We start from the raw sequence: 15,833 nt of genomic DNA, 5'->3' as shown, positions 1-15,833 counted from the left end.
CCCATGAATGAAGTAGATCAATAATTTTCAAGTCCCTCAAATCATTATTCTTCAGAAACGAGCTCATATTCAACTAGCTCATTTTTCAAAAAATTACAATCCCATATTAATGAGAAGTTTTAGAAACTAATAAATTCAACATACCTACAAGCACAACTTCGAGAATAAGTTACAAAACTTGATTTATTCAGCAGCAGAACATCAAGCATACTTATTTCTCATAGGAAATTTCTTCTACTGTTGAAACCGAAATCTTAATAGTCATACACAATAAATAAATCACTAAAACAATGAATAAGCCTTGTCCACGAGAGTCGATAGCAGTAAAGTTGATGGAAGTAACTGCATATACTAGGCCACTCCAAAGAAATAGAATTAAGCCTGCAAGAAGCTTGCATACTTTGCACCTAAGAAAAGTCGCTGAATGCAGAGCAGTGCATTTTTAGTAACCTCTGCATTTTCATGATTCATTAGTTTCATCACTCGTTCCTTGGCCTTAAGGTCTGTCACAATGATCCGCCCAGCAGGATGGTGCTGGATAAACTGTGAAAGGTCAAAGCAGGAAACAGCCAGAGTCCTTGGATCACTAGACGTGTCCAAAATTGTTATTAGGACCCTTAAAATCTGCAACAGATGAAAATAGTATTAATAAATAGATGAATGTTTGTTTGTGAGAAGATATCGTACACAATAACATTACACTAATACTATCTTTTCTTTCTTTTTCCATTGCCAAAGCACTTCATATAGCATAACCATCTGTTCCCGCTATAAAAACACTATATCACTGTTGACAAAATAGAAAAAAATTATGATTTGTAGTACGTGTATCTTATTTTGATGGGATCTCTGTGAGAACCCTCAAGGGAACAATACATTTTAAAACCCATGTACTATGTTTCTGATCAAAATCAGTGCAGTACAACATATACTACTTTTACATGAATATCAAATTTATATTTACAGACACCTACTGTTGTCTTCTTTTCCTCAGGACAAAATACAATTATCTAACATACTACAGAAATAACAATACCATTACCACTAGACAAAACCAATCAATCTGTTCTTTTGCACATCTGCAGATGTTCATCAAAATTTGGTAACTAGATTTTTATAAAAAGGAAAATATTTTGGACCAAGAAATATGTTTGACCGTAATGCCTTATTAGGAATCACCACAATAATAATTTCAGGAAATAAATAAGTAATAAAACGGACTTTATCTATTTAGACATTAGCTGAAGACAGTAGTTAGGAAAGTTGTGATCCAGTAGGCTGCAATCACAAGACTCCATAAAATATAAAAGTTGTTCATTTATTGTTTATTTTCATTACATTTACATTGCATCATGATAACATTTTATAAACTAACAAAAAGTGTCAGAGAAAACACTTATCAGTAGAAAAATCATCACACGATCACACTAAAAAGAAAAAACATCCAAGTTGATACTATCATTATAAGAGAAAATTTATAATAGCTTGCACAATCAACTATGTAATGCTCATACTCAGTCTCAGACTGGAGAGCCAAGCTTACAAATATTCTATCATGGAATCCAACGTCAAGTAGTTCAATGTTGTCTAATTTTGCACAGAAAACCATCAGAAACACAAAAGCGAGCTAGCTACCCAGCCAGTCAGCATTCAGTACTAACCATTTCTGTCAAGGTGAAACCCAATATGAGCCCCACGGATACTACCAAATTATAAATTTCTAAAATAAAGAAAATAACAAAGAAAATAATATGGCTACATGCAACTGAAAGCTTTTTTATTGTTCTCAGCCTAAAATGTCAGGTGTGCTTAAATAAGAATTGAATTGAATTGAAGCATAAAGGAAGGGAAACTGCACATATACCTGGAAATCATTCTCTTCAAAGTTGGTTATATTTTCTCGCCAGAATATGGGATCTTTGTGCATGGGAGACCAATCCAGATGGCCAAGGAGAACTTCTTGCTTGTACTTATCAAAAGAACTCAGTTTCTTAATATTATCCTTAAGCCCTTCTTCCAGGGAATTTAGTGCCTCCAACAAATCCTATGAAAAATTTTCTAATCAATAATAGTAGCGTTGGGGAAGAAAGAGGAAATATATTATTTTAAAAGGAAATGTGGTAATTGAGGTCAAAGAACACCCCACTATTATAAGTTTGTAATTTAAAATAAAATGATAAAGTTCAAGAAACATAAGATCTAAATATAAGGAAGGACAACAAAGCGTGTGTAGTTCAATCACAGAGTGCCAATTCAAGCAAATATAAGAGAAAACAGAAAGATGCTTCGGAATGAAGAAAAACTGCCATTTGGTGAACCTTCCAAAATGGGTATTCAAGTAGGCAAATGTTGTATGAATGTGCACAATTGTGCAGCAAAATGCACATAGAAATGAGGAGAATAAGTTATTGTCATGGTCAACATGTAAAAGGATCATTGATCTGTGCTTAGGTAGCATAGCATCATAGTTAAGCTGGCAATCCAATTTCATCTACCACATTGTATCGTCACAAGTCATCTGTTGGCTAGCAACAAATATTTGAGTGGGAGGATCCTACTATCCCAACAAGCTCCAAAATAAAAGTCACTCAGATTTTCCTTTTTCTATTAAAATACATAACAAATGGTAAATGCCATTAAAATTTCAAAGCATCATGGAAAACAGGAGTGTATCTAACAAAACAATACAGAAACATATGCACTGTATGACAACAAAAATTAATAAATATTGTTCCAAAGTTCCAACTATATTAAAATTTATGATTAGGATTACAGATAAAAATAAAAATAAAAAGTTCTGACTGCGAAAATGTCAATGATGACAAGATGTAAAATAAAGGGGCAACCTAATGCACAAGATGTGGGCAGCCTAACCCCCACAAGTGAAAAGGCTGTTTCCATGATTTGAACATGTGACTATCAGATCACAAGGCATCAACTTTATTGTTGCACCAAGGCTCAAATGACAAAACATATATAAAAAAACATTTTCTCTATTTTGATTATACACAATTTGCACAAAAAAATTTCAGCATGAAGTTAACATAGGTCCTTCTAATTATCTTACCTCGTCACTCCATGCTTGTGCTTTTAAACTCTGCACAACTTGTGGCAGCTGAAGGTCAACCATCTGAGCACCTAATGTCCCTTTTGACATCAAGTTCTTAAGAGTCAAAACAACAACCCTAACAACCTAACAAATTTCCAAAACAAGTATGCCAACATTAGACTGCTATCTCAGAGAAAGTTATAAACATATCTACTTGCTACCTTGAGATACACATAAATATACAGAAAGTTAATAACAGTTCAGCTAGCAGCTATCAAACAACTATAACTAACAACAATATTTCCATAAAGAAAGAAATGTGAACAACCTTTTGTTTGAAAAATGAGATGAACATAAATTCAATGAGTCAGCCATACCTTCTCTTTTGTAGAACTCTTAACAACATCAATAAGTCTTGGAAGGGTCCTTGAAGTAGCCAAATATTCAATTGCTGGCTCATAATACGATAAGAGCCATATGCAGAGACATGTTTCATAAAGAAGCTGTCACAGAGGAATTTATCAATTAATTTCCCTTTGTTCCGAACAAAAGGGCCATGAAATCTACAAATTTCATCAGTGATATTTTTGCTGATAAATCAAATTTAGAAGCCAACGAATCTGGAATCACCAGAAACCAATCCATCATCATTCTTCAAAAATAAATTATTTGGTCAGATGCAACAAGCATGTTTAAGTTATCCATCTCTTGCAAAATGCGATACAGGCTATTGAGCTTCCAGAAAGTATTACAGGTAAACTAGATACATCATGAATGTACCTGAATAGACTGTTGAGTGGATGCTGGTGATATCAATGGCACAAGTAACTTGACCCCATCTGCTTGAACAAAGGAAGACCTAACTACAGGTTCCTTAAGTAGAGTTGCTAAGCAATTGATGGCAGTTGGGACTCCACGAACAGGATGAGAAGGTTTCTTCAGCTACAAATATAATAAATAGATAAAAGTGAGAAACCATTCATATTCAATAAAACTGAGCCTATTTACATCTTACGATTTAACATGCAATTCTTTTACTCATGTAAAACATTTCACACACTCCTATAGATCAGAGTGAATATTTTAAAGTATCTGGTTTAATTGATTCTATGGTCCAATTATAACCTAGTTGTCATGTTCGGCAAATAATGTGTCACTCTCACAGACTTGCAGATCTTACAAAATTCTCATATAAGTCAAGCAATTGTGCCAACCTCTCCATAAGGTGATATAATTAGGTGCATCATCATCATGTCAGTGAATTACTGTTATGTGGTTGATCTAGTGTGAAAAAAACAAGTTTCAGTATCACATACCTGTTCACAAAGCCATTTTACCAATCCTATCAAAACATCATCAATAGTGGTAAACGGCTTCTTTCCGTTTGATGCTTCTCCATTTGAAACAATGTCATTCTGATTTTTTGGTCTGACACTGTAAACAGAAGGGGGATGAAATTGTGCAATAACTGAAAAGGTAATAATGTATACAAGCATACAAAAAGATTCCATTATTCAGTTCAAGTCTGAGAAGTTTTTGAACCAAAATGTGAAAAGTCTCATGTTTGGATTACCTAACAATTAAAGCAAGGATCTTACAACTTTTTTCTTGTATGAACCAATTTCCTTTCCAGAGCAATCTGAAAGATGGATAACATTGTTATTTTTATTTTTTGTACATCATAACTTTGAAGTAAAAAAATAATTAGTAAAATACATAACAATTATATGAAATAATCTAGATGACAGTTATAGACAGTTTTTACTGCTCAAATTGTAAAAATAAATTGATCAGGAAACTGTAATTAAGGGGGGAAATGATGGACTTTAGTTTGTGTGCAAGGGAACTAAAAATATCTCTATCAAGCACATATTTTACAAACACACATGTATGGCCATCATCAATGATTAGGGCAGGGTGTTAACCCCCAGGAAAAGAAAATTCTAAAAACGTTTGGCTGAAGTAATGGCCATGGTTACAGGTACAACTACGTTCTATTTGAAATAAATCCTGAATTTTAATATAATAAGGAGATTTTAAAAACATGCATTGCAGTATAATAGATAAACATATACAGTATATGTTAGTTCAAATCATCTCCAAACCAAAAAAGTTAATAATTAATATGCAAATCAAAAACTATTTGAGTAAATACTTAACTTAGGAAGGGCTCATAAGTATCTTCGTCTGCAAGGGTGCTGTCATGAAACAACCTTGCTCTTTTCGGGTTTGCTGCCAAAGATGATAATTTAAAGATTACACCACAGATAATAGACAAAACAAGAAAGAAAACAGGCCACTTTCAACAAATTACCCGCAAGCATCTCATCTATCAGTGCCAAAACATACTCTACAGTATCTTCCTTGAAAATATCACGCAAAACACGAACAAACACGCGAACATACGCCGGACCATCCTACCACACAACAAAGTTGAATTTTCAATACAACAAGATAGCAAACTCCAGAATCACAAATTAAAGCAACTTCTAAAGAAAATTGCAATCAAGCTCAACTCTAAAAACACAGAGCACAGCATTTAGCATCGATAATTCATTATTTTTATAAAATTACATCATCGAGCAATTGTGCTCTATGACTTTCTGATCGGTGATCGTAACGCCTTAAGAGCTGAAGACTCGTGCCAGAGATGAGCTTCGTGGACATGTAGGCCTCCCATGGGATGTCCCTCCTCAGAACCTTCGAGAAAACACGAACACAATGTCAATGGAGTAATTCAATTTAAATCGATGATCGACGAGATTACAATGCTGGAAACCAAAAATCGAAACGGAACCGGTTCTCAATCGTGCACAATCGAGATTTTGCAATCAGATCGTGGAATGAAGAAACATCCGTAGAGAAGCGGGATCGGAAAGTACCTGTTCGGTGGTTAATTCGGCCTGGTCCATGGTAGTGGGGAACCCTAGAACTCAGGAAGTGCGGTCAAGAGAGTCGCGATTTGGCACTGCAGACGAAGAAGTGAAATGAATGAAGCGAAGTAAATTGAAACGAAGAGAAGTAAGGGGTGAAAGGGAGGGAGGGAAAAATGGATCAAAGAGAGGTTTATTTTACCCGCGATTCGGTGGATTTTGGATTTCTAGCAGAGAGACAAAGACAGAACTGGGAAGAAGAAAGGAAATAGATCAGTTTTGGAAGCACATGAAGGGCATCCCTCCCTCCATCATGATAATTCTGCAATCATGTTCACTCCTGCGACACGTGGCTTCTCAGCTTCTATTTATTATTTATATTTATTTTACCATATATAATATAACTTAACATAAAAAAAAATTATTAACTTTTGAATTATACATTTAGTCATGGATCCTCGTTCTTGATTCATGAATTACTCTTTATATTTATAAAAAATTACGTTTTAGATTTTGAAGTATTTTCCTATGTTTTGATCTCTGTTATTTATATTTTAGTTTATGTCATTAATAATATTATAACACCGTGAATTAAAATGAAAAAAAATATTTTTATAGGGATAAAATATAAATTTTTTAAATTATAATTAAATTCATAAATAAACTTTAACTATAAATATTAATTGAACATTTTAACTAAAATAAAAAAATTTAATAGACTTGTTTAAAAAAATAAAAATGAAGTACTAAATAAAAAAATTATAAATTTAAAAGGATAAAAACTCATTTATTCACATAAAAAATTATTATTTATAATTTAAGATTATACATATTTATTAATATAAAATTTATTAATTTAGTGAATATATAGATCAATAAAAAAATCATTATTATAATAAATAAAATATTAAGAATAATTCAGTATGATAAATATTTTTATAATTGAAAAAATATTTAATTTTTTGGATAAAATATATAATCTATAAAAAAAGTATTCTAAATATCAAGTAATGAAATTTTAAATCAAAATAATTAGAATTACTTACTTATATTTATAAATTAATTATATAGTAAAGTTGTTCATTTAAAATTTAGAATAACACTATAATTTCACATATCAAATATAATAAATATTTTATCTCTTATATAAAAAATTATATTATCAAAGATTTTATAGACATGGATATATTATATAAAAAAATTATTAAAATTTATTGATACTAAGTATTAAGATTATATATTTATACTACTTATTAATGTTTTATAAAACGTGAGATGAACTAATTTAATCATTAAATTATTTTATATTATCTTTATAATTATGTATATCAAATTTTACATATTTTAAACACTTTTAAGTACATTATCTAAAATTTAATATGTTTTTATATTTTAAAATGTGTTATATGTTGAGATAAGTAAAGTAATTATATACTTATTTATTTTGTTTTTTAATAAAATTTTATAAAAATAATCTAGTTGATAAGAATTTTTAAACCAATGATTATATTAATTAATCTCACGTTACACCAAAAAATTATTAAATGGTGTAATTATTCAAGTTTAACACATAATCCTAACTTATAAAATATATTTTATATATAAATTAAGATATTTACATGTTAAGAAAATTATAATAAAAATATTAATATTGATATTATATTCATTTTTTTAAAAGAAAGATAAAATATAAAAATATAAAATTAAATAAAATTTTCACTATTGTGTAACAAAAAACTCATATATAGATTTAAATGTGATTTTTTTAAAGTATGAAAACTAATTTGTAAACTAATATTAACTACAAAGATTAAATATATAATTTAACTTTTTTTATTATATATCTTTAAGTACGTATTAAAAAGTGTATAACATAATATATTTTTTTTTAAATGTGTGCCAAAAAGATACATAATAAAAATTCAATAAGTAATAAATTTTAATAAAAAATATAATATTTTTTTTTGCTACTAAAAATTATAACATTTAATATATTATAGGATTTTTATTGTATTAAATTGCTCCTAACGTGTCCCATTGCCATCTCTACTTAAGATCAACCTTTAACACAACAGATTCAATAATTTTTATTAAAAAATACAATATTATTACATTTTTATATTGTCAAGATAATAAATGCTTTTTTCTTCGTTAAAGTTTATTATTTTTAGTTGTTTATTCTCAATCTTAAGAATTGAGGTTACCATTTTTCTTTCCCTGTTTCTCATATAAATATTAAAAAAGGTAATATTCTTGTATTTTAATATATATATATATATATATATATATATATATATATATATATATATATATATAATAGAATATTTCTAAAACCAAACGGTCTGGTATAGGTTTAAAAATGTCATAGGTGAAGATGATTTCTTCTAGCCAAATTATTTATTTGCAGTTTGGTAAAGATGGATATGAACTACAATGAAAAAGACTGCTTGTGACAAGCATTACTTACATTACATGGTCGAACAGTCATTGCAAATACTGAGATACCGCCAATATCAATTGCAAACTCCCACTAGTGGATAAAAACAATTACTGCCGAGTAAGGCTAGAAAAAAGAAATGAACATCGGCAAAATACAAAATATACAATCTATTCACTGTAATTGCTTCAGCTGTTTTTGTATATTCAACTGCAGGTGAGGAAGGTATTTGTAAAACATGGAATATGAATCTGGAAATTACACCAACCAAACATTAAAAAAGAAAAAGGCTTCATCAACCACAGGCTAACAGGAGCATTCCATTCCTTATTTCGTCCAGTGTAGTGTAAATTTATATAATTTTGGAATTATTGGCTCCTATATAATTTATATGACAAGGGTGAAATATTGGTTGATGTAAGGTAAACAAAACTGTATCATCCTCTTAGATTTGGCTCCTCAACCATTGATGGAAAATTTACGGTTGATGTCTCATGCACATGCATAATAAATCATGATTTTATTAAAATTTACCACCTTAATTTTCTCATTAACAATTGGGATACCTTACTTGACTCTCCAAAGTGAACTACTCACTTTAGAGGAGTCAAATACCATCATCATCTTTCAAAATGGAAAACTTCCGGTCAATCGGATATGGTCAAGGGTCCTTCTAAGCCCATATTTAAGCACAGCCTGGTTACCCTCTCTGAACCCATCTCCATAAGCTGTTGAGCTATCTGACTCAATCTGGTGTTTGAAAAACTCTCCAAGTTTCTTCTCAAAGTCAGAACGTTTACCTTTCTTTGACGATGAAGAGGAAGAAGGTGATGACGAGGATGATGATGATGATGATGAAGATGAAGATGCACCATCATTTCCAGAGCTAGAATAGATCTCTGAATCTAACCACATATGGGCCAAGACTTGGCAAATTCCCTCTTCAACTTCTGGCCTCAGATTGCCATAGCCTGCCAAAACCTCAAATTTGTCCAATTCAACATGATGAAAATAAAAATATAAATTTTCTATCACAGGAAAGCAGATAGTACCTTTAAGCCTAAGCCATGCATGCATCATTTCATGAGCCAAGATTGATCCTGTTAATAACCTATGAATATAAAATCCTTAAATTAATACAGTGAATTCCATATGCAAATACTTCATATTGTGAAAATAAATATCAAGAGGATACCTAGGAAGGCCATACAAAACAAGTATGGCTGTCACTTCACAACGGCGAATCAGCCTAAAAGGCTCAGTTATCATATCTATGACCTGGTATCCTGCCCCTATCCTTGGTCTTCTTAAAATCTGGAAATACAAGACATAAGTAACAACCAATGGTTGATAAACAGAAATATTTTATAAGAGAATTAAAATCATCAATAAAGACTCAAATTCACAAGTAAAACATCCCTACGGTGGGGATAGTTTGCTCTTCGGATAAGCAAAGTCCTCTAGTTTCGGGTAAGTGGTGATGACCCTATATTCAATTGTGAAGAGCAAAAAGGCAATCCAAAGTCAGAATAGAAAGAGTATGATATAAAGAAGAGAAATAAAAGACACATTTAATGAATGAAAGTTTGAAATGTTAACATTTACATTCTTTTCCCCCTCCATCGCCTCATTCAGTGCTTGTCTCTCCACCAAAAGCATAGGAATTTGCTGCTCTAATTTCATATTTAAACCTTCATAAAATTCTTGTATTTCAACATAGAGAGGTTGGCATTCGTGAGTATCCATGATAGCTGAGTCAAGACACTCTAAACACAGCGTTCGACCATCATCAAGCAACAGATATTTGGCATCCACTGACTGCATTAATTACAAAGTTCATGTCAGATAACGGAAAGGAAGACAGGATACATCGTGATGTCCTTGTTGGTAAGGACACATGATGAAATGTTTTAGGAGTTGATATAACTGACCTCCATTCTTTGACAGCTACAACATCGAGGAGTGCCGTCCCGCTCATGCGATGGACAATATTTTTGCAGCCAAAAAGGATGTGCTCTAAACTCAATGAGGCCAGCTGAATTTGGTGGGATCTGTAATGTAAAAATCAGTTATTCAATTGAACTGTATATCTATAACTTGCAAAACTAAAGAACATAAACAACAAAGACAAAATAAATTTAATTTGAAAAACAGAGGGAAGGAAGATTAACATGGTCACCCTTAATAGATTCAAGGTTTTTCACCTATACCTTGCTGAATTGCTTTTATTTTATTTTCTTGTTTCATTTACACCCTTAGCATTTAAGGCTGAGTAAAATACAGCTCTATTAACAAAATAGTAGTAAAACTTCTTGAATCATCATTTCAAAGAAATCCAAATAGTCCTATTAATTTTAGCATTTGTAAAAAAGTAAAAAGTTCAACCTCGATTACAAAAGAAAATGGTTCCATTTCCAATTTCATTGAAATATGAATGTATTATTTTAAAGTTTCTCTCCGATTGTATTGGATGACTGAGGATGATGTCATAGCTCAAGAACAGGCTTATTTTATCCATATAACATTTGATGCAAACTTAAACATGCATAGCTGGAAAATCTTAGATCTCAGAGCAGTTTTGAACATTGTGTGTACAATGATTTAAAAGTATCTGATCCACAATTTGTTGCAAAGCACGAGCCAATTATTAAAATATAGGAAATCTACTATACCTATATCTGGCCCAAGATGGGATCTTAGCCAATTGCTGAAATTTAAGAAGTAATAAAACATATGACCAAAAATAAGAAAGAAGTAAAGTAATCAAACATTCACACTAATATCTGTTTGGCCATAAAAAAAATACTTATATTTGACAATGAAGAGCTCACACAGTCAAATGGCATGGTATACCTCAGAAGCACATTCTCAAGTACTATTTTGATTTCTGTCCTTTCTAAGTATTTTGGAGAACAGCTCAATATCAATCGTCTTCCTTGCGCATATACATTGTAGTGAAATTTGCAATGCACATCAAAATTACCAATACCATTGACCAAAATCAAGCACCACTGAATTGACTAAACAATTGTAAGCAAAAACCAACTGCTAATACTTACAAAATTCTTGCAAACATCACATTTCGGATGATGCAGCTCCTTATAGCAGGATTTATGATAACGGCGATTTCCAGACATGGAAAACTGTGAATGAACAGGGATTTAGGCATTATTTATAAATCACAATCATATTCACCTCAAAAAATAAAGTTAAAATAAGTTAAAGACCTTCATTTATGATTTCCAGACGAAAGTTTAGAAGTGTTGAAATTGAGTTTCATGAACCATGCAGCAATCAACACAACACTAACCTCATAATCAGTGATTGGCAGTTTGCAGGCATGGCAACAAAAACATTCTGGATGCCAGAAACCTCCCATGCAACTCAAAAATCTTCCTTGGCCAATCTCAGCATTGCAGCCAGCACAGATTCTGTAAGCACATTTTCCAAGAACCCAGTTTAGACTTTGTTTTTATAAGATTCAAGAATTTGTGAGGGACACTTTATAGATGTCTCTATCTTGATCGTGCTTTTGCCAGTGAGGTGAATATTTCAATTTTCTTAGGATGATTGCATAAAAACTAGCAAGATACTTATGATATTCAGTGCTAGCAAGTTACCATAAAAAGGGCAATAATTGACCCTATTATGAAATGCTGGCTCAAAAAGGCTGTCCTTGCATCATTTTCATCAAATGAAATGAACTTTTAGAACAAGAGGAAAGAATAACAGATTCCAGTGCATCACACACAAAATCCCGTTATGGAATTTATCCAAGTTCAAGGCTTTGGACTAAAATCTCAAACTATTATAGGATTACCATATGTCAACTCCGTGTAAATTAGGGATACATCAGTACTCTCAAGTTATTCTTTATAGGCTAATTTAAATAAAATGTATATCCATTTAAAATATTTACAGCTTAATATTATATCACACTCATTAAAAATTTTCCTCTTTTATGACAACTTTTTTCTCAACCTTCACTTGGTTGGTTGTCAGTGTAAAAGAGAAATGGCATCATTTTCCATTCATTCTTTCAAATTAATTTTAGACTTTAAGAGATTAAAATTAACAACTATAGACATGAGAGGAAAATGAGAGTAAGAAACATTGAAATAAAAAGTCATCAGTCTTTACTCTACATAATTCAGAAATTCTTCATATTGAAGTTTGGAAACATTATCGGTTTGGACAATTTTTTTCCTGCCAGTATTTCATTAAAGCAATTTTAATTATGTGGAAAATAACTAGTCCCCCCCCCCCCCAATTTATCACAATTAGTGAACTTCAGCAATTTCATAAATGGTGTTCGGAATTGGACTCACTATCTACATATAAAGATGTCATCTTTCCCACAGTTACCTGTATACTGATGGGAAATAGTGTGCAAATGGTTGAAATAAAGAATCAGCATCAGATTGAGGTTGAGAACTAATGCTCAAACTTTCTTGAATTGCCCTGGCAAGTTGTTCATCTTCCTCAAGTTGAGCTTCATCAAGGTGTTTGTCTTCATCCTGTTGAATTTTAGCAAGATGGTCATCATCATCTTGTTGAATTTCACCATGATATTCATCTTCCTCATCATCAATTTGACACAGTTCAACATCTTCAGATTCGGAGTCATCCTCTGGGGTATTGTGAGGCAAAAAAATGAGGCCTTTTTAAGTACTTTGGCAGGGAAAAATCGAGAATCCTTTCCAAACACACGTTTACCAAATGGAATTTCAGAACTTTTTCAATGGACTCTAACCATGTAAAAAAAATATCTTTAGTACTTTCTGTATCAACTCATAAAACAGCCGAATCAACAAGTCCTGATTATTCTGGTGTACAAATTAAAATTACATTTCAAACAAGATTTGATCAATGACACCATATTCTTTGATTAGTAAAACATAATTCTATTAAATAATAATGAATAAGACACTAAGATAGATATAAAAAGAAAGGCAATAATGTATAAAAGAACTTAATAAATCAATACTCATACTTAGAATATACATTTTAGGTACCTCAAACTTAATAATGAACTTTAAACACTGATCAGCAGAGACATGAATCTCACCAATAACTTTTTTCCCTTTCTGATCTGCCTCTGAAAGAGAGAGCGCTATTGCACGATCAATTTCTTCTTTCTCAATATCTGTCAAATTCTCCTGCACTCAGATTACCATTGTTACAACTTCAGACTAAGTCCCAAGGAACTAGTAAGTCCCAAGGAACTAGTATCGTATCATGCTAAAATTGATATGATAACTTGTAACAAAATGGTCAGTTTTTTTACTAAAAGCAGAAAGAGTGATCACCTCCGAGTAATCATGATTGTTTGAAATTCTGTCATCTCCATATTTCCCATGATATTTTCCTCCTGAAGATTTACGGTTGGATCCCTTAAGCAATTTGGTAAACCAACCCATGCAATATTACTTTCTGCGGGCTGGTAAACCTCTTCCTGAGTAAAGCCCCACAAGTAGGTAAGAAAACAAGTACTATAATTTACACATAAGAAAACTCCATGGATTAATTATGTCAATAAGCTACAAGCAAGACCACAGATTGAATCTTCATATGTACTATGGTCATCTCTCTAGAATTATAAAATATTCGAAAAGATAATACACAAATAAATGTTGCCAGAAAAACATGCTGTGATGCTAAAAGTGTTACCATCTAGCATTTTTTGAGGTATTAACACTGGCAGGAAATAGGCAACATCAAGAGCAGGTAGATCAGGGAATATAAAAACCATGTCGCCACATCAGGCCTTATTGTGTGAATCATAAATTACCCAGTGTCTCTGGTCCTGAACAATCAGAGACACCAGGAAAAATGAAAAGTGATACATAAGAGATTGAATGAAGGGAAAGATTCTGCACAACTGATACAGTATAACTTACTATATGACTAATTCAAAAGGAAAAACTGATATCATGTTCTTCTAAAGACAATCTAAAAAAGCAAGAAACATGACAAGCAAATGTTCAGTATCCAATCAGTAACATGTTTGTATCAACGATAAAATAATGTTAAACTCTCTTTCATGTAGCAGAACCAATCCACCAAACCTCAAAGTAAGGAAACAAGAAAAAGTCTGAATTTCCAATCCAGCATAACAGTTTGCTCAAATATCTTCAATTTCATAGCACCCAATATGCTCTATCCTTTTCTCTTTGTTCCCTTAAAGCAAAGCCCAATATGGCTTGATAATCAATGGACTCAAATTGAATTGCTTCAAACGAAATTCAATTTCACATGCATAAAGGAAACACCTTCCACCAACCCCACCATCTATATTGTTGATTATTGATTAAAAACACCGCAAGCACAAAACCCCCATGGAAGATAATATCAATATCAATATGATAAAGCAGATAGAAAGAAGAAGGAAAAGAGAGAGACTTTTATGTCACAACACAAACAAGATGATTCACCTTAAAGAGAATATGAATCAGCAGAGACAAAGGAATCAGATGTATCCCAGTTCAAGTACACTTTGTGATTCCCATTTACACAGTCAACCACACACACCCAGTAATCTCTCTCTCTCTCTTTCTCTTTGTCAGTGTGTGTGATCCTGCAATGGCTTTTTGAGTGCAAAGAGTGAAAAGAGTACTTGGATCCTACGCAAATACTGGCAGGGCCAAAAGCCAAAAAGGATAGATAACAATCCTAATAGTGGAATCTTTTATGAAGGGATGAGTGTATTATATTTATTTACAATCCTTAAAAAACCACCACAAATGACGGATTGGAAGGTAGATATGGAGAATCAGAAGAAGCAGTTGAGTTTCAATTCCATGTCACTATTTACACTGCCATGTGGGGTCCCCTCTCATTTTTTTTTTCTGCCACAATCTACCAAATGTCAATAGCAACATGAAGTATATAAAACTTTTCGGTAGCTTCTTTCACATGGGAGAGTGGGACGGTGTAACATAGCGTCTTTGTTTGATCTTGCGTTTTGACAAAGCTTAGTGCACTTTTTCTTCTTTTTATTTTCTCCTTAAATTTTGAAGATGGATAATTTCCTGATTGTTCCTTAAACTGACAAATAGTGGAAAAATTAGTTACATTCGACATTCTAAAATCAATGATGAATTGAAATACAAAGTGTTAATACTATCAAATTATCATTAATCAATATGAGGAGGACAAGAAAAGAAATGAGCACTATCTATATTGCATAATTTTGGAACCTAACTCTATAATTGAGTTTGGGGTTGACTACTTTTGTTTATCTAATTTAGACAGCTATGTTACTGTTAGTACAGTGTCTTAAAATTAAAAAATAAAAAAAAGTCATTGAATTTTCATAAATTATGCAATTCGCATGCATGATACAGCGTCCTGTGTAAATGAAATTGACATCTAAACTATAGCCTTTTGCTGAATGAAGGAGAGAAGAGAACCACGTCAAATGACTGAATTTATATTGGCTTGCGTCCCCACCCCCTTAATTAATTTATGCAGA

The 15,833-nt window shown here is 31.9% G+C and overlaps 2 protein-coding genes across 5 annotated transcripts; both read right to left on the bottom strand.

The window, feature by feature from the left end:
• On the bottom strand, positions 1–6,212 carry LOC113858307 (V-type proton ATPase subunit H). The gene is made up of 12 exons (XM_027490879.1): positions 6,125–6,212; positions 5,932–6,017; positions 5,624–5,749; positions 5,364–5,466; positions 5,209–5,281; positions 4,623–4,688; positions 4,366–4,483; positions 3,830–3,991; positions 3,427–3,552; positions 3,068–3,193; positions 1,865–2,044; positions 1–624 (listed from the first exon to the last, which is right to left on the bottom strand). The coding sequence occupies exons 2-12, from the start codon at positions 5,959–5,961 to the stop codon at positions 376–378; spliced, it is 1,359 nt and encodes a 452-aa protein (XP_027346680.1). The 5' UTR covers positions 5,962–6,017; positions 6,125–6,212; the 3' UTR covers positions 1–375.
• A 2,277-nt stretch (positions 6,213–8,489) lies between these two features.
• On the bottom strand, positions 8,490–15,107 carry LOC113860174 (protein DA1-related 1-like). Of its 4 annotated transcripts, none has more exons than XM_027492843.1 (12): positions 14,794–15,107; positions 13,669–13,814; positions 13,428–13,518; positions 12,725–12,989; positions 11,670–11,790; positions 11,419–11,502; positions 10,291–10,410; positions 9,965–10,177; positions 9,783–9,845; positions 9,555–9,673; positions 9,412–9,470; positions 8,490–9,330 (listed from the first exon to the last, which is right to left on the bottom strand). In XM_027492843.1, the coding sequence occupies exons 2-12, from the start codon at positions 13,777–13,779 to the stop codon at positions 8,987–8,989; spliced, it is 1,590 nt and encodes a 529-aa protein (XP_027348644.1). In that variant the 5' UTR covers positions 13,780–13,814; positions 14,794–15,107; the 3' UTR covers positions 8,490–8,986. The 4 variants fall into 4 exon arrangements, with proteins under 4 accessions (XP_027348644.1, XP_027348645.1, XP_027348646.1 ...); XM_027492844.1 differs by having other exon boundaries at positions 13,669–14,165; positions 14,794–15,050; XM_027492845.1 differs by having other exon boundaries at positions 13,669–13,851; positions 14,794–15,050.
• Between the last annotated feature and the right edge of the window lie 726 nt (positions 15,108–15,833).

The sequence above is a fragment of the Abrus precatorius genome, unplaced genomic scaffold, assembly GCF_003935025.1.
Source record: "Abrus precatorius isolate BTA unplaced genomic scaffold, Abrus_2018 Scaffold2, whole genome shotgun sequence".
Lineage (NCBI taxonomy): Eukaryota > Viridiplantae > Streptophyta > Magnoliopsida > Fabales > Fabaceae > Abrus > Abrus precatorius.
The sequence above is the reverse complement of the archived record's forward strand: the minus strand, read 5'-3'. Positions and strand labels throughout refer to the sequence as shown.

Bases quoted from the DNA above. Each gene is read 5' to 3' on its own strand.
- LOC113860174 (XM_027492843.1), bottom strand. From the start codon at position 13,779: ATGGGTTGGTTTACCAAATTGCTTAAGGGATCCAACCGTAAATCTTCA. The intron at 13,519-13,668 runs GTGATCACTCTT...ATCTGAGTGCAG, and splicing joins ACAATCATGATTACTCGGAG to GAGAATTTGACAGATATTGA. The intron at 9,674-9,782 runs GTAGGGATGTTT...TTGTATTTCCAG, and splicing joins AAGAGCAAACTATCCCCACC to ATTTTAAGAAGACCAAGGAT.
- LOC113858307 (XM_027490879.1), bottom strand. From the start codon at position 5,961: ATGGACCAGGCCGAATTAACCACCGAACAG. The intron at 5,282-5,363 runs GTAATTTGTTGA...CATCTTTGGCAG, and splicing joins GATAGATGAGATGCTTGCGG to CAAACCCGAAAAGAGCAAGG. The intron at 3,194-3,426 runs GTATGGCTGACT...GAAATTTGTTAG, and splicing joins AGAGTTCTACAAAAGAGAAG to GTTGTTAGGGTTGTTGTTTT.